Source organism: Ptychodera flava, chromosome 16, assembly GCF_041260155.1.
Source record: "Ptychodera flava strain L36383 chromosome 16, AS_Pfla_20210202, whole genome shotgun sequence".
NCBI lineage: Eukaryota > Metazoa > Hemichordata > Enteropneusta > Ptychoderidae > Ptychodera > Ptychodera flava.
Genome location: NC_091943.1, coordinates 8,158,909 through 8,178,206, shown reverse-complemented (window position 1 = coordinate 8,178,206; position 19,298 = coordinate 8,158,909). Strand labels below are relative to the sequence as shown.

The 19,298-nt window shown below is 38.5% G+C and overlaps 2 protein-coding genes across 3 annotated transcripts in view; one reads left to right on the top strand and one right to left on the bottom strand.

Annotated features, from left to right (window-relative positions):
* LOC139152724 (UDP-glucuronosyltransferase 2C1-like) overlaps positions 1-19,298 on the bottom strand; it is a 567,100-nt gene that overhangs the window by 482,093 nt on the left and 65,709 nt on the right. The gene's annotated exons all lie outside the window — the stretch shown is intronic.
* LOC139152707 (F-box only protein 38-like) lies at positions 1,626-18,378 on the top strand. Of its 2 annotated transcripts, XM_070726007.1 has the most exons (11): positions 1,626-1,752; positions 2,869-4,006; positions 5,223-5,402; positions 6,463-6,696; positions 8,031-9,792; positions 10,603-10,742; positions 11,184-11,350; positions 11,912-12,063; positions 13,103-13,197; positions 13,979-14,080; positions 14,498-18,378. In XM_070726007.1, exons 2-11 carry the CDS (start codon positions 2,893-2,895, stop codon positions 14,677-14,679), a joined length of 4,128 nt encoding a protein of 1,375 aa, XP_070582108.1. In that variant the 5' UTR covers positions 1,626-1,752; positions 2,869-2,892; the 3' UTR covers positions 14,680-18,378. The 2 variants fall into 2 exon arrangements, 1 of the variants encoding a protein (XP_070582108.1); XR_011556690.1 differs by lacking the exon at positions 13,103-13,197 and having other exon boundaries at positions 14,498-14,512.

Here is a 19,298-nt window from a genome sequence, read left to right as displayed (position 1 = left end):
GGAAAGCTGGTGTTAGAGCAAGTCATCAGGATATTAAAACACTCTTTCATCTACTTTCGTTCACCTACATTTAGTTTTTGCTGAGTCATCACAGTCAAAATGTACTTAGGGGCCGTCGATAATAAAAGCTGACGCACAAGAAACGTAATTCCTTCGTTTTACTTGAAACCCCCTCCCTCCCCCCTCAAAACGAAAGTTCTTATGCGAAATCAACTTCATATTATGATGCTGTTTCTGACAAACCAACACACACCTCCGCGATCCGCACGCCCATGAAAAAACACCGGAAGTTCACATCAATTACTAAACCTCACTTTACACGTTTCACTTTTTAAGACACAGAACATTTTAATGTATTTCGCATGTAGGAAAAGTTTCATGTATATGTTTCACTTTGAAAAAACTTACAAGTTTTATTTCACATTTATGTCTTTTAGTTGTCTTTTTTGTCTCCGTATTTTGTTGTCATTCTATTCTCGAATAAGCCCTTATAGTATTGAAAGATAGTAGTGCGTTCTCGCTGCAAAGTCGCACTTCGAAAACAATAGACGCATGCAAATCCTTATGCGATTTTGACGCACATAAAACGAAATGAGCTTTTACCCCCTCCCCCCTAAACGAAGGAATTACGTTTGTCGTGCGTCAGCTTTTATTATCGACGGCCCCTTAGGAATGTCTTGAACGGGTACATCTAGGGGCCTACCTTAGATTAAAAGTGTGTGTTATTTCAGTAGGCTACATCGTTGTGCTTCATTAATACCTATTTTGCGTTACTTTACTTTCTCCTTTAATGCAGCTTTAATTTTCGGTTTAGAAGGTCTCAAAATAGCATAACACCAGGAAAACTGCAGAGAAGATTGTGGCATGCGCATAGTTTTTTTGTTATTCTGTTTTGTTTTGTTTTTCTCTCATAGATGGGTAAGCTTTAATTTGTAAATCTCAACTGTCCAATGGACCTGGTAATGTATTACCTTGAACGGAAATGATTATTGGACCAGTTTAATGTCTTATATTAATTTACAGGGCCTATTAGGCCTGATTCAGGGTTTCATCGTGAAATAATTCTTAGGCAATATAGTCGTTCACCGCTCGCAACATTTCACATTTCACTTAACCCTAGGCTCCCTTTTATTTTTTCCACACAAATTGTTCACCAAAATCTCTGAGGGTACACAAGTTTAATAGAAATAGGCTACAGCCCCCAACCCCGGAGGCCCGGAGAAAATTTAAGACCTTTTTCCTCGTTTGATTCCGAGAAGCGGGGAACTGATAGTTCCCACAGACACTCGACTCAATCAAGCGAAACCGTCACTGGCACAACCAGTTTTTGCATCAGTGACGGTTTCGCTTGCATTGAATCGAGTGCCTGTGATTTTTCCCTTTCCTGCCTTTCTCGGATATCTTTGGCGACAAGATGTCAGGACTGGAAAATGTAGGAAGGTTGCACGAAATCAGTGTAATGGCTTTCCCACGCTCTACCCCCGTTAGCTTATTTAAGCGGCATAGGCACCATACCGTACCATACCATACAGTAAACCTCATCTTTGTCACTTCCCGAATGCACGGATGCAGAATGATAATGCAATATTATGTCTACTCAGTTAGGGTGTTCTAGTTCAAAGTTCACGAACGTCGACGCCAGCAATCAAGATGGCTGCTGAGAATCCCACGTAAGGCAGCCGGTGCTGAGATTTGTTCTGCTTTTCAAACATACTTTAGTGTCATCTTGTTAAATAATGGGCTTCCTACTAGGTGAGCATCGTATGACATCGTTCCTATGTACTATCTCTGATTCGCTTGACCAAGGCGCCGCTAAATGCGGCTGTATATTGCGGCGTGGAGTGACTGTTGCGCGCATGCTTATACCAATCGACGCGCCATCAACCGTTTGTTCATGGCCTTCTTGCCGCCCGTAGATTTACAAACACCCAATAATTTCAAAGCAAACCCTCTAGATTTGGCTTTGAAGATAAGTAGTTAGGCATCCCTTGGTAGTTTGTGTAATTTTGGCAAATTCTTGGCTATATCATTGACACGAAAATGTCCCATGAGCGTTGACTGGCAGATGGGGTGTTGTACATTTCCCAAACAGTGCGGTGTTCATATCATAGTGATTAAGAATGGATTTCATTTCTTGTCCCATATTCGTTCATGACAACGAAAACTTTACTAATATCGATACTTTCCGCTTGTCACGTTTTCTTTGCTTGTCACAGCCGTTACATGATATACGGCATTTACCGCTAAAAAGCACCTCACCGGTCACCCGACTACTCGGACAGGAAATGGCACCGACCTTGAACCCGTGAGGTAAAGGTCAAAATACTTCGCGAGTTCCTAATAGTTCGACCCAACACTGTACAATAACGGTTTTCGACGATCATAAAAAATTCCTTGCTGCTGTTCCTTAGCCCAAAACTTTACCTGGTGAATTTTGTGGTGGGGAAATATATATACTATACGCTTAGAATTACTATATTTCCTCAACCCAAAACTCTCAAGGAGAAGTTGTAGGGAACTGCAGCAATAAAACTCCCCAATAATAATCAGCAATGTATTTATACAAGTGCAGACTTGAGTAAATCATAACATTATATACAGGTAGGTGGAATGCCAAAGTCATTACTTTAAACTTTGGCATTGATAGTTGATCTACAATTTATTTTAGGGTGAATGAATGCACAAAAGTGCAGCAGGTAAAAACTATATTTAAGTGATTTTGTCACCATTTGTTCATGCTGTAAATGCCCAATTGTTAGTAATATCTGTGATATTTGGTATGACATTCACTACAGATTGTTTTTGTACGGAATACTTCATGAAACAATCATGTTAAGGTGTAGCTTTTTTTCTGTGACTTTGTCGTAGGTTGAACATCTATAAAGAGGAACCATGAGAAGAAGGAAGCAGCGGCGCTTGGACAGAAAGTCCAACGAGAGAGTGTCATCAGAAACCAGTGTGGTTGAGAGGCAAGTGTCATTGGAGATTCTGGATAGTTTTGATCGCTTGTCATTGGAATTGCTGGTCAAGATTTTGTTCTACTTGCCCATACGCAGCGTAATGTGCATGGAACTGATGAATCGCAAACTTCAGGAGGCTGTTAGCATGCATTTGCGCATCAGAAAGTCCTTCGATTTCACTGAAGAAGGATGGTACGAATACATGCCTGATGGCTTCACTGATCACACATTCAAGAAGTTCCTTCAGAGAATGCCAGTATTGGAGTACGTGTATGGATTGAACCCGCGTAAACTCTCCCATCGCTGGACAAGAGGTAATGAGATGGGTTTCAGTATCCCAGGAATAGTGGATGCATTGCAGAGCTGTGAGAACTTACTCGGCATAGAAACCTGTCACGTCCAATTGCTTGAAGCAGTACTCACCTACATAGATCTGATTGAAATCATGGGGAAGTTTGCAAATCGTAATGGGACTTTTCCTCCCGATCCACACAACAGACTCTGCATCCCGAAGTTGTCGCGGATCAAGGTTCTCCACCTTACTGGAGTTACCATGCCAGAATTGCCGCAGATTGTCACCCTGGAGGAAATTATTATAGAGTGGGTCAAACTCACCAATGCTCAGCCTTTCAAGGACTTTGGCAGCCGACGCTTACATACTTTTGTCATGCGTAACTGTGCTGGTCCAACAAATGCGCTAAAATACGTTCCCCTAGTAGCTGGTTTAGCAGCATCACATCGACTCCAAAGACTTGAACTAATCCGTGTTCCGTTTCTCGGGGGGCTTTTCCAGCATGTCATCGAAGACGCATGGCGAATGGAAGGATTTGGGAAACTGAAGAAAATTTTGATAGGCACTTGCAAAAACTGTTTAGAAATTGATCTAGGTTACCTTGTTGTTTGTTCAGAAAAGTGGCTTGAAGAATTGACTATACAGCCATCACTGTCAAAGGACAGTTTCTTCTCTGCTTTGAGACTTGCTGACACTGACTTCCCACAATTGAAGTCTCTCAATTTAGGATATGTTCATCCATTTCCAGAGGCAGGTAAGGAAGTCTGTTTTGCTTTTGAATTTTTTCACAACACAGTTCTTTTCTTTGATACATTTAGACTTCTTTAACCCTTTCACCACCATGGTTTGTCCCAAATCCATTGTTTCTATGGTAAAGTTGGACCTGTACACAGGGAACTGGGGTTAAAGGAAAACAGTGATGAAAAGATTTCAGGATGTTAACACGAAATGGGAAATGTAGTATGAAGTTTCTAGAACTCAAGCAGTCAGTGTTTTTTCAGTGTACTATTTAGCTTTCCGATCTGTCATGGACAATGATCTTCATCAGAATGACAAAAAGAAGTTGACCACTAGATGGCGGTGTGATCAACTGATTGTAAATATAGAGTATTTCAAGACCCCCATCTCTGTTTATTTGTGGATTGTGATGTCTAATATTAATGGCGTGTTGGATCTTCCTTTGCAAGTCAAACAGTGCTGAATCAATGATAGTAATGGTATTCCAATCGATACGGTGATGGAATGCTGTGCATGTTGGGATAAGTGGTAAACTATAAATTATTCATTTCTTTTTGTCATTCTGACAGATAGAAAGCTCAATACGCTGAAAAAACATTGACTGCTTGTGTAGAAGAAACTTGATCCTACATTTAATCTACCAAGCTGATGAATATCTTTTGATAGGAAATGGGAAAGTCACACCAGCTCAGTGTGTCATATAACTAGCAACATTTCTGAACCCTTTGATTTGATTTTTGAATTTCCAGAATATTCATTGTATTAACCCCATTAAATCTTGATACATATGTTTATATGAGTCAGTGGCGTATCAATTTATCCGAGAAGACACTCTGCTGTTTCAAAAGCAATGTTTTGTCCATGTTAATGGCATATGTGTTTTCAAGACGGGATTCCATACTACTAGAAGGAAAAGTGTAATCTTTGTTTTCAAGCAACAAAATCGTAGGAAAGTCTGCTTGTCCCCCTCCCTTCTTTGCCATAGTGTGGTACAATGCCGTGGTTATGTTTTGCAAATGGGCTGCTACGGACAGAGATGGAAGTGAAAATTTAAATCTGCCACTGAGATTGAACTATCCATCCATTCATTGTGCCAGCACAGAAGTCAGAGCTTAAGATGTTACGTGTGCCGACTATAGTTCCAACTCTGCACACTGAGTATGGTGGCTATATTTATTTCTTGAGTATTTATTTTCAAAGCTACTAATCAGCACTCATTTTTGTCTCCACAGAGGGTTATACAAATGAGAAGCTAGTACAATATGGTTTGGCTGATGTTACTGAAAATCCAGCGTTATTGACTGACAACGGAATGAAAGCAGCAGGGGAGGTCTTCCCGACACTGAGGGCATTGTCGGCATATAATTGCCCTCATCTTCATAAACCTCACCTATGGATGCCAACAACTCCAGGTCAGCTTCCATCATTTTTACTAAGGCTATGGTTTGTCAAATTGCTAGTGTGGTGATTTTTTTTGGTGTCCCAATATTTTATTACCTTTGTACATACACTAAGTGAACACAGCAACAAAAAACAAAAGAACTGAGAAAGAATCACTGTTTACTAACCTCAAAATTCTGCCATAGCTCACCATCTAAGATAGCAAAAATCATGATGAAGCAGGCTTTGATACCCAAAACATCAACAGTATCATGTATAAATGCATGCCCATTATAGGTGTTTTTAAATTTTCTTTACTCAGAAATGGCTTTTTTGCTCTTGAAAGATCAACTTTGAAAAAAAAATACTTATTTTAAAATGTTGCACAATTTTCCAAATATACTTCCACATTTTTAAGTGGAAAATGTGCTGTTGAAAGGAATTTGGTCTTAGAAAATTATTTTAGTAAAACCATATAGATGTGACAAATCAAATTTTATCTGTATGGATGGGACCCCTGTGTGTATGGGACCCATGAAACTGGTCTGTTGCTATGCACAACATATGCCAACATCTCTAGTGTATATATGAAATTTTAAAATGGCAGCTATACCCAAACTGGTGATCATGGGCAAAGCAGCTTTATACAAATAAAGGGACTCGACCAAAGTTTATTTGGCAAAGTCTTGCAGTGATTGGAAAGTTACAAAATTGGTGAACTATCAACATGCATCAAAGGCTGAATTTTTGTCATACTTGCTCAACATTCAACATTCATTGCCAATTTCTGGGAAGAGGCAATGTTTATCAACAAAAAAGTCTCACAGCTGCAAATGGGATGACCCCTGCCACTTAATGTAACAGAGTACAGTTCCTCCTGAAAATATGGAGTATGGAAAGCAATTTGTAAAGGTGGCAGCCACTTCACGTCTGCTGTGTCATGTTGAACTGTTAACCATTCTTTTGTGGACACGTTTGTTCATATGCTGTTCATTCTGGCATTTTAATTCCACAACACTCATGTGCAATTCCTGTAATCTTACATTTCCACTTTTTAACGTTACACACCTTGTCTTGTGCTGAAATCTACAGGAAATCTGACGTGGTCAAACCTGGCCACTTTACACCTCAACCGATGCCACGCCATCAAACTGGACAGTTTCTGTAAGTTTGTTAACCAGTTGGATTCCATTGTCGACCTGTACTTGGAGCAGATGTTTCGAGAGCAACCCATGGGGTGTTCCAGAGTTGGTCTGAGTGCTGGAACCGGAATAGGAGTGTCATCGGCACTGGTTACCAATAATAACGGAAACAATGATGGCGATGGTATGAAACTTTATTTATTTATTTTCAGTGTCATGAACAACATCAATGTAACAATAGCACTGATTGCAAATGACGTCACTGTTCTCTCATTAATATGCATAAATAAATATTTGTCCATATTTTCCGCATAAATGATGAAATAAAACCTTCAGGTGTTATAATGGCTACGAAAAGTCACACTTATTCTGATGAATTTATGTCTCAGGGACTACAAGCTGCAACAACAGCCGTGCATACAACAACAAAGTTTGTCCGAATTTTAGGCAGCGTTGTCCTAAGTAGCACGTGTTCAGCTATATTTAGTAACAAACTTAAAATTGCGATCAACGATATTAAAACCTATCCTGCCAGGCTTCTCACGTCCCCATCTGCTGTGTCGGTAAAATGCAGTATTGAACAAAAATCTTCACAGATTTTCACCTACTTGGCATGGTAAAGCAAGTGAATCATGTTTACAGCATATATGCTTTCAATAATGTTTGAACAATCGTATTTTAGATTTTCACAAAAACAAGATTTTGAAAACTTTGCTCACAAGCTTCGAAACGAATCCACATAAGAAGCAGAGCTGTCTGGAAAAACTTCTCAAGATGCAATCTACCTTGATGATACTCCACTTCCACTCCTTGACAAATCCAAGTAGCCTAGGTTCATTAAACAGTAACTTCTCAAATATAAGTTCATTCACAAAATACTGGGATTTATGTCCAAGAACATCATGCTGCAGAGGTATTGTCCGACATGTAGCGTCAAGGTCAATACTGAAGCGTATGATGTACGAGGACATGAATCTTAGTATTTTGTGAATGACCTTATTATTATTCCCCCTTTTAGTCCCAATTTTACCAGAAAAAAATTGAAACCAAGGTGTTTTTAGGATGCCTGTAATGCATTGCACTGAGCAAACTCAAGTAGACTTTGAATGCATTTAGCATGTCTGCTGAGCACACAGAACAAAATATCAACCCACGCAACACAGTGCATGAATGCGTTCAGTGCGTCCACTAAGTGCACAGAACGAAATTCAACCCGCGCAGTGCAGTACATGTGAAGAAATTGTAGTTCTGCAGCATTATTTCACATAAACTTTCAGGCTTTGGAGTGACCATCACTCACTGCATGACTAAGTGATCACTAAATGTATATTTAAAAAAAGAAAATATTGTTGTCTTGCTTTCTCTGTGTTTACATAAAGTTTGAGGTCAAAGGCCATTGAGCATCCAATAACACCAAAAGTTGATGGACTCCGCATCTACTTATAGTAAAACTTACTGTATGAGGAAACTCCATAGGTGACAGACGTAGTTGTGTAATAATGTTTTCTTTATGTTCAGGTGACAATGGGAATGATGACGGAGACCAGCAGCAAGGAAACCAAGAAGGTGAACAAGAACAACAACAGCAACAACAACAGGAACAGCAGCCACAACAGGAGCAACAGCAGGCACAGGAAGGAGGCCAACAGAACAATCAACAACAACAAAATCAGCCACAGCCACAGGAAGAACAACAGCAACAGGGTGATGCAGCCGAGGCATCTCCCAGTGATCAAAAACATGCAGGTGATGCAGACACTGTAAGTGTTGACAAAACTGTTTCAGATGGTCCATCGACATCTACAGCCAATGACTCTCAGGTTGCCGGACCAAGCCGACATGATGGTGACACTGTGAAAGAAAAGGATGAATCAGGGAATAGTGAGGAAAAAATGGATGTGGATGAAAGCATACCATCAAGTGAGAAACCGGGAGAGGAGGATGTTGTTGCCATGGAGACAAATGATGTTGGTGCTGAAAAGGAAGAGAAACCAGTCCTGGAGAGCAAAAGAGCAAACCGGTCATCACAGAGTTCACCAGACGCTCTGCAGGATACTTCAAACCAATCTTGTCAAGCTTCAAGTCAACAAATCGAGGAGGAAACCTCGGCAGCCGCAAAAGCTGCCAAGGACAAAGTGAAAAAAGAGACAACTGAGGGAGAAGAAACCTCAAATGATGCTGAGGAGAAAACTGAAAACGAGGATGTAGTCATGGAAACCGATGAGCCAAACAATGAAAAGGAGGTTGATAAAGGAAAGGATATAAAGGATACTAAGGAGCAAAAATCTGGAATTGATAAAGAGGGAAAAAAGGAAGGGGATAGCCAGGAAAAGAAACAAGGAGAAAGTGTGGCGGAAAATGACCCCAATGCAATGGAGGAGAAAGAAATGACAAAGTCAATATCTGAAGGTAAAAGTGAAAATCATGTGAAGGAGAAGGTAAGTGATAATGTATGTGATGAAAGAACTAAAACCAGTGGTTCTACGTCCATTGTGGATCCTGACAAACCTGCAGGGAAATCGGGGAATAGGAAGGATTCAGAGAGTGGGAAAAGACTGCCGGAGTCAGGAAATAAAAAGGTTGATGCGAGTGCAGGTGAATCTGGAAAGACGGAAACATCACCTGTGTTTGGGAAAGGCAAAAAACTTGCAGGGAAGGCACCGAGAGGAAAGACAAGAAAGACCGATCAGAAACCTGACTTTTCTAATTCTGAACCTTCCACAAGCAAAGCTTCTACTGGCGATAGTGTACCGTCCACTAGTAAAGACAAACCAATGGAGACTTTGGATTCTCAGAAGAGTGGTGTGCGTGAGGGCGTGAAAGAGAAGAAAGAGGAAGTGACAGTAGGAAGTCAGACCACAAAACAACCGACTGGTGAGAGTGTTGGCACATCAACCGATGACATGATCAGCGAGAGGAAATCTAGCAAAACTGTGCAACCTACTAAGATGAAAGAAGAACCTACTAGAAGGGTTACTAGGCAAATGGCAAAAATGGAAAAGTTACAGAATGAAGAACAGAAGGCTAAGGGGTCAAAGGCAGCGCCCTCTAGGACACCAACCACGACTTCAAGGATAACCACGCGACGGCAGGCGAGGAGGATGTCTGAGAATGCTGGAGTTGTGCGGATGAATGACATGTCTGTGAATAATTTGACAGCGGCCACGATGCCCGCCAGTGGAGTGTCAGCCAATAGGAGAGGAAAGACAAAGAGTGATAAAGGCACGAACACACCGCGACCTACAAAAAGGAAACCAAACATGTGTGACCAAGCTACAAGGTGGGTTTCTGTGCAAGTATGAGTATTTGTATTGTGAGAGAATAGAGAAAGATAATGGAATTGAAAGATAATGGCAGGGAATGAATTTTCACTGAAAAATTTGCTGGACATAAATATGAAAGATTTATTTGGTTCTGCCTGTCGTGACAAATATAAACATAGTATAGCATTATTTCAAATTGATATGGATGTGATTCATTTAAAGGACCAGTAGCTGTAACTTTTAATAAATTTTTTGGCTATTTGTGTTTTTATGTCAACTACAGTTTCTTATTCTACTCCACAAAGCATTTTGAAATACATAGTTTTTAGCTTTGTACACGTACATTTTAGTCTTTACGCATGTAAACTGCATTGTAATGGTTGAAAAGTGATCCAGACAGGAATCCAAAAATAAATAATAACAGTGTATTTGACAGGTTAAGACACTGTATTCACAAGCTGAATAGTTGGTCTTTTAACATGGTTTGAGGGAGTAGAAGTTTTCACAAATGACATACAAAACAAAAATTGTAATAAAAATCAAAGTTACAGCTTCTGGGCCCTGAAACATAATATTTGTCAATTATAATCTTGAAATCTGCCATGCAGTGTGCAACAATGAATGACACACATTGAATATTCAGAAACATTTCACAACAAAAGTACCATCATTGAGGATACATGACATCTGTGCCAAATGGAAATTATAAGTGAAGGAAGAGTTATTCAACTTAATGTGCGTCATGCAAATTGATGGAGAGGACTTTCTGAATCTCATATTCATTTCAACGTAATTGTATCATGTTCTTTGTGTATTTTTCATAACAGTACAAGTGACCCAGTGAAGGAGGAAGATCCGGTGCAGACATTGAAATTAACAGCCAGAACTCTAGAAACAGTAACTCTGCACTGGTGTGGAATATCCCATTTGGAAATAGAGGGGTGTATGAGAATGAAAAATCTACAAAGTAAGACATATTCCATGTAACCAATGTTGATAACACTTTATATATCACAGAACTCATGACTTACTATTACAGAAACTCTCACAACCTTACGTATATTTGAGTCTGATGTGGCAAACTTTGACATCTAGCATTCGTATTGACAATTTTGTCATTGCACTGAGAAGAATAAATGACAGATTTGAGCATTGATGTATTCGTATGTTTCAAATGTACCTAGATTGACTTTAAACAAAAATCACAATTCTTTTCCAACATTAACAGTCAAAAATGATCGGCTAGTCTTTATGCACAATAGTTTTTTTGTAGATTGCCTGTCAAAAATATACAGCACTACATTTTATTATGAAGAAGAGTTTGTGATGAAGAAGAGTTTGTGTCATCCAGCAATTGATAATGTCATGTTGTTATATGTATTAAATATCTGCCTTTCTCTATTTGCAGTTACAGCTTGTAGGATTTTCAAAGATCTCAAGTTGGACAGATGTCCAGATCTGAGAAATATTAAACTGACCCAGTGTCGTAGACTTCATAATGATGCCATTTTACGAGCTGTCTTGAAGCTGCCACCGAGGGCGTCACGGTTTGTTCATCTCAGGCCAATGTACAGGGTAAATGTCAATTGTCGTTTGCTTCAAGTTTTGTCTTTCTTGGAAATTGTATTTTCGTTGAAATTCTGTCATGATTTTGTTGTCCTGCGGAGATCTTAAAGAACATGTGAATGACAGGATGTCTGTAGAAACAACTTTGACAGAACTTTGGAAAATGAAAAAATCAAGAAACAATTGAGAGTTTTAACTATGAGAACACACCCACACCCTTGTCAGTATTCTCCCCAGGATATCTAGAATCACAGCAGTTGATTTGCATAACAATATAATTAGTTGCTTTGTTAATGAATTTATTATTTTACCAAAATAAAATAGTTGTGGCCACTATGCTTAATTTCTCTGGCGAGAACACCAGTAGTGAATATCCACATTGAATAGCGTATCATGCAGGTATCACTAAACAAGTCGAGGGTATGAAAAATGGTATTTGTAGTTTTATGTAAACTTGTAGCTACTGAATTTGATGTAAAAGTCCCACAAGTCGATCAAAGAGTCCTGTGACCTTCATGACATCCTTCTATAATTTGTACCTCATCTGTCTTTCTTTCTCTCTGTACTCAGTTTGACCGCATCTCAATGGAGAGGATGCTGTTTTCAGACCTGATACCTCACAATTACAATATCTGTCTAGTGTTTGATCACAGCTACCCACCACAGATAGAAACTACAGTCTACATGAAGAACTGGCTACAAATCATGTCAGACATCAGTTTGTAAGTCGGCAAATCTTCCACTCTCATTCCTGTTTTAGGATTCTCTTTACTCTCAAACAAAAACAAAAACAAAGACGTGTTTGTAGACTACGTGTAGCCAGTTTTAATGTGTACATGGATAATGATGTTCCAACTTATAAATAATGTTGTATCTCCACATGCAGTGTTTTGTCACCATGCAGGCAACGTAGTGGAGGGAATTTTGATAAAGATGAGTTTTATCAAATAAGAATCCTCCATCAGTTCAGTCAATGGACATGTGTGATGTTTGTAGCTTTTAGCATGTATTTGAAGATCAAATCGCAGGGAAATGCACAAAGGATTAATGTGATATTATTAAATACTATCCTACTAGTTGTGATATTTGAAGAAAGAAGGGAGGTATCAGATGGGCTTTATCACATGCCTCCTATATCGAACGTCGCATGCTCCATAGGATTCAATGGTAACTTGCCGATGACGTCGCGGGCCGCATAGTCATCACTGGACTGAAAGTGAACCGGAACTATTTTCAACTTGAAAACTTTTGGATGTAAAAGTCTTGAAATTTCATGTTTTGCACAGAAAATCCGGTTTTTGGAAAATTTCGCATAAAAATATTGATAAACCGCATAACAGTAGTTTAAATATATCAATGCGCCATTCGATGATGAAAATCGTTCTGTTTTTAACCGTTTTTCGTCTAAAATGAAAATAAAGCATTTGACTATAATTTGCCAATAAACGTAAATATTTTTGGTGCAAACTGAGTAAGAGGGGCATGTAATAAAAACATTATAGCCCAAACAAGGGACTATGTACCCTCGGGGCAGGAGACCATTTGCCCGACGTAAGGAGGGCAAATGGTCACCTACCCTCGGGCACATAGTCCCATGTTTGGGCTATAATATATACTGTCAACATGGGCATATGTCATGTGTTAAATGTCTACATGCTGGCCTGTGTACTCTGATACAAACTGTTGACATTAGTCTGTCCAATAGGACTCCTCCTTTCTGTCATTTTTGAAAACTTTTTTGTTTTGTCGTGGTTTGAACAGTGACCTGATGGACTGTTTCAAGATGCCCAATGCACTCAGAATACCTAGGCCTTCAAAAAAGTACCCATGGAACAGAAATATACACAGATTCTCATGTAAGTGACAACACCGAATCCAATCTATGATATCCCACAAATTCATTGTCTGAAAGATATACATTTATGTCATACTGATAAGAAACATGATAATATCAAGAGTGATAGTGAGATACAGTGGAGACAAGATTGTAAATGAAACGTAAAAGAGTATTCCACTGTATGCCAAAAAAAAAATCATAGAATTGCCTAAAGTTGTAGTGTATAGCCTGTATTGATTTTTACCAAGAAGCAGCCCATGAATTTTTAGAAATTGTAATAAGGTGTCTTCATAAAAAAGTTTGCTATAATTCCAATGTACATTGAACAAAATTAAACTCTGAAGTGGAGAAAAATAGGTGTTTATTACTGCCCTTTCATTGCGATTTGAAATGTGCCCCCTACCCCACCCATTAATTTTCCCCATTCCCCATGGAAATCACCATGCCTACCCTGTCCCTACTAAAAGTTTGGTTTATATTAGGCCCCCTCCCAACTGAAGAGGTTCCCACTGCTCTCCCAGTACCATATGCTTGTCCCCTACCAATCGGCAAACTCCCTAAACTACCAGACCACACTCCCTGCTCACCCATTGTACCTGTTTTAAGTTGCCCATGCCCACCAAGTAAGGGAATGGAATTTCTTTGCCCACTAATGAGGGAGAGTTGTCCACGCAACTGTAACCTGCTCCCTTACTGCTAGCTGATATGGGAAAATGTGCCCATACACCAGCCAAGAAACCACTTATGAACAATTTTATCAGCTTCTCCTGTTTTACTGATGTATCTTGCTTTCATTGCAGTTAAATACAAGGAGTCTCCATTAGAAATAGTGACGGATTCACCGTATCTTCATCTCCTGACAGGAAATGAGGACTTTCCCCTTGGTGAACCATTTAAACCAGGTATGTGCATATCAACTGTCTTTGTGGCAAAATTCTCTCCTGTAAGAGAGATATTATCTCTTTATGCTTTAAAAGTCAGGTTGTTTTTTTTTTTAGAGTTACAATTCATGTTTATCCTTCATGGTTACATGTTTTAGTGCCAGAAATATACATCATTCACTTTGTGTATACACTAACACGCATTGTCTTGACTAGTCTGGCAGAGACCCTGCGATTCACGTTCTTCCCTGAGATGTTGTAGATATGTTGTACCAACATTGCTACTTCCAACTATTAGAAGGGACTACACCAAAAATGGTGAAGGTTATAATGCTGTCTGGCAGTCCTGTCATGTGATATTACTATGGAACGTACTCCAGTCTGGGATATTTTCGAAACATTCGTTCACTATATCTGTTTTTCTTTCTATCTCCCCAGTTGCAAACGGAAAGGAAATGAGAGACATAACATTCCTTAATGTTGAAAGGTGCATGGAAGCGTTGTACTGTAACTTCCTGGAGCTGTCGGAAACTAGGACGTCAGTTTTCAAGGATACAGTAATGGTGTATATCCAACTGTGTGACATCGACGGAGAGCCTTGTGAAGATCCATATGCATGAGCTCAGCCAGGCTGGATTTGTGAGGAGTCTGTACTTAAACCCTGTCAAACTCTCTTATGTTGGTCTAACCCATTGACATCAATAGGGTTGTGGCCTTGCAAATGTATACTGTGAGGATGGAAAGATCATACAGAAGAGGATGGAAAGATCATACAGAATTCAGTCTCTTATAATTTTGGCTATATTCAGAGTGAGTGAACTTGAACACATTTGATGATAGGGAGGTTTTTAGGTCACAGCGGTAGTACTCTAAAGTGTACACGACATAAAGCCACTCCAAAACACACCCCTTCACAGACTGAGTAATCTCAACAGAGAATTTCATGACACCACTGATGATAAGAACTGATTGACATTCAGTGGATAGTATTATTCCCCTGAAGTATGAGACAACAAACTTGTTAAATTACTTGTCCCTCCCTCTTTGACCCTCCCCCACCCCATCCTCATGAAATTTTCAGGAGACATAGATTCAACTATCCCATGTCAAACAGTTTTGTCATACCAGAAGGTTATTGTGACAGAGTTGAAATGAAGAAGTAATTTCATCACATAGTGGACTGGAATACAGTATACAGCCAGTTATGCAACAGCTTTTCATCATTTCAGGTGTAATGTCAGCCATTGATGTTATGGAACAGGAAAGGCGTCTCTGTCAATTTTACACATTCATTTCTGTGGCTTAAGATTGTTTGAAGCTTCCACTATATGTAAGTTGTACACCCTCCTACCCTTTCCATCTCATCTGCTAGTAGCAGCTTCAAACTGCATCAACTGGGTTCAAATACGCCCATTTTCTACAAACATGACTGTCTCTCTACCCCTATGGACAACAACATGTTGCACTGGAGTTAAAGAACACTTTGCACCATGACATCGTGTTTAAAGTAGAATGTTCCTTGGAGATAGGTATGCAGACTCATATTGGTACAATATTTTTCTGGTCTATCACTTGTGGGCTCATTTTGAAACTCTTGGAGTAAATTAAATTTTCAACCTCTCATTTTTGTGAAAATTGAAAATTTTATTTTGGTCCCATAGAGTTAACACAAGGATTGCAGCCATTTTGAATCCAGGTAGTTTTTTTCTCTGGTGCCAAAATTTGCACAGTGACCCCTGATTTTTAATTTGACTTTGAAAGAGAATGGTTGAAAGTTTTCTTGGGGAAAGTTTGAGAAAAAGTTTAAATCTTTCACTTTTTAGGTGCATACTACCTTAAGTAACTGTACAGTTGCCACCATGAAGCTAGGGACTCCACTTATTTTGTACTTTGGAGTGGTTTAAATCTGTGTACACAGGAAACCTGTCATCAGTGTGTTATTACATGTTGCTTTTTCTACAGTTTTCTTCAAGGAGCCACAACACATGTTGTGAAGTGCTGTCATTCTACCAGGATGCAACCACAACAATATGTTAAGATTGCTTACACTTTCCGTGGTTTCCCTTATTTCAGAATTTTCATTTCAACATATATCAGTAATACTCATACCAGGATTTCTTTATTTGCTTGAAATATTTTCCAAGCTTTTCAGATCTTTTCAATTTTATTTGTTACACCAGACAGCATTTTTGTATACCTTTGTCACCATTTCTTCTGTGTAGATGGTAATTTGACTTCCATCCACATCAAAACTTGTACACAAGTGTGAGGATGTGAAAATTCCTGAGAGATATTTCAGAGTGAAAGGCAGTGTTAAGCATGACTCCTATTACGTATTCAGCCTGCAGAGGGCGCCCTTTGGCAGATGAGTTAACCTGTATTCGGCAAAGCTCTGTCTATAAATTGTTTGGCTTCTTTCTTTAATGTCAGACATGGGTTGAAGCAAATATGCAAATTTGAAGAGACCAGATTCCGTCATTTTGACTGAATTTTGATTTTTTGTAAAAGTTCCTTAACAGCAATCATGGAACAGCTATGACTCCTATTCAGATGAAATGTATTGTGTTCGATTTATTTCAAGTGGTCAACGTTGAGTGGTTCTTCCCATTTAAAATAAGGGGCAATGGAGAATTAATACATTCAAATGGCTTACAAACCCATAGCCATTAACTCCAAACCTCCTCTGAATGAATGAAAAGTGAGACAGCATGAAAATCATTTAATGAAATTGTTGCTTCAACTTTCATCAAACACAATAAATAACTGAAATAGCTTGTTGAGAGTTTGAACTGCTGACATGGTTTTGAACAACATATATCACAAAAAATATTGCCATTGTGATTAGCTCGTGAGAGTACGCTTGTGCGTGATAACTCAAATTGACCTAAAAGTCCCTTAAGTAGCTCTAATTTTTGACGATTTCTTTGCTGTTGTTTTTTCTTATTTTAATACATAGTCTTGTTCCACTCCTGAAGGCATGTTGAGATACACAGTATTCAGCTTGTCAACTTGGCCTATACATGTGTAGCCTGCATTGTTTATGATGACAAGCAAATTCTGGTCCGGACTAGAATTCAAATGCAAACAATATCAGTGTTCTGCACACTTATAGATGCTGTGTCGACAAGCTAAATAGCAGATGTTTCAACATGCTTTGGGTAGTAGAACAAGAACGTGCTAGAGACAAACAAAACCAAAATAGTAAAGTCACTGCTGATAGCCCTTTAAATACAATAAATATTCTTTATCACGTGTGTTTCAATTTTCCACAAGCATTAACAACAAAACTAAGATAAGAATAATGACAATTACAAGAAGATGTCATCTATGCAGGATCTTGAATTCAGAAAAGAAACATGGAGAAAATCACATAGGATAGAAAAAAAGTATTTTAATTTATTAGATAAATATGGCTTTACTGTATAGAGTAATGGACCTTACAACTATTGGAGTAATCTTTGTCTGGAAGCTCGAAGGATACCAGGAGTGTAGTTGAAAATGTATGCACATTACAGAAATAATTAACAGATTTACAAACTTACTTGAGAAAGCACCAGTGTCTCAAAGATGTTATTTTGTAATAACTTTGATATCAACATTTAAATTATGATTACATCTTTCCTGTTAAAGATTGATGTGCATTCATACATTCTTTTTTACGTTGTAATATTTTATCTTTGGAGAGTTATTTTTTTGTGAGTAGCACAGCATAACATAGAGTATTCAAGGCAGTTGTGATGGGTGTCAGCAAATATAGAGCATCATTACAATTGACCAGGAACTTTAATTCCAAGCTCTGAACTAGCAAGGTGATGATGTCAATTTCACTGGCAAAGATTGATTTTATAAAATCTATCAAGTTGTACATTTGGCAGAAATATTTCACCCAGAATGCCCTAGTCCCCTCGTTCTTAGATGTGTGTGAAGTATGATGGTGTGCACAACCTGATCACAATAGCCAATCAGATGTGCGCAACCTGATCACAATAGCCAATCAGATGTGCACAACCTGATCACAATCGCCAATCAGATTGCCACCTCTCTTTGTATGGATAATAGTATTCCAGTAATGATCTGTTGTCCTTTTTTCAAATTATAGATAAACATTAATCATGAGAAACAAATTAAAAAATTGAAAACTTATTTTGACATCTCATTGGCTAAACTTTGCAGTTTTGATTTGTAGTCAAAATTATCGATGGTATCTGATATTTTGTATGGCCTAAGTTTTGCCAATTTGATTGGCCACTATATGTACCATATTGAACTTGATAATTGTGAAATTTACCAAAATACAGTAATTAAAAAGTTAAAGACAAGTCCTGTGTGTTTCTTTAATTAAAACAAATGTAATGACTCTTACCAGCCGTTATTGGCAAATTCTTATCATAGTTGTGTCATTTTTCAATATTTTTCAATATTATCGCACACATTATGTTTATTAATAGAAAAAGCAGACCTTACCTATTTAAGAAACGAAGTTCAGATTTTTAACATTTTTTAGCTTACATGTATCACACACATGGACTTATGGTTTAGCGATGTCTACGTGTCTGTCTGTCTGTCTGTATACACAGCATCTCAAGAAAGGCTCAACAGATTTCAACAAAATTTTGTACATAGCTTCAGATATCAAATAGCAAGAACTGATAAGATTTTAGTGGGCTTGGTATGCATATTAATGAAGTTATCAAAGTTTTTAAAATTTTTCTGTACATGGTTGTCTATGAGACACATAATGACTATAGTGTTATTATATACCAAGATTTACAGCACTAAATATGATGAAACTTGCCATATTAATTGTAACATGCAAGAAATGATAATATTTTGGAGCATCATGCCAATTAAATGCTAATTTGAATATTGTAATTCTTGATACAATTCTGAAATTGGTTCACCAATTTTGATAAAACGTGCAGATATTGAAGTGACAGACATTTGACGGTGCTGTGAGACATTCAGCAGAGCCATGTTAATTAACAGCTCGCAGTGTTGATGGTATAATCTGAACCAGTGAAGGAAAGGACTGCTGAGTACTGAATGCTGGATTTTTCATGCCTTTGTCACCTCAGTCCTGTGGTGAAAGAGGCTAGTGATAGCACCACCAATAAGTAAAACGATTGTTTGACCATATCGGCTGTTTGAGGGCGCTGTAAGTACCACGTATATGTATGGAGTGTGACTGGACAGAGACTTTTGATATTAACTGGGATATGTATAAAAAGTCCTTGTTCCA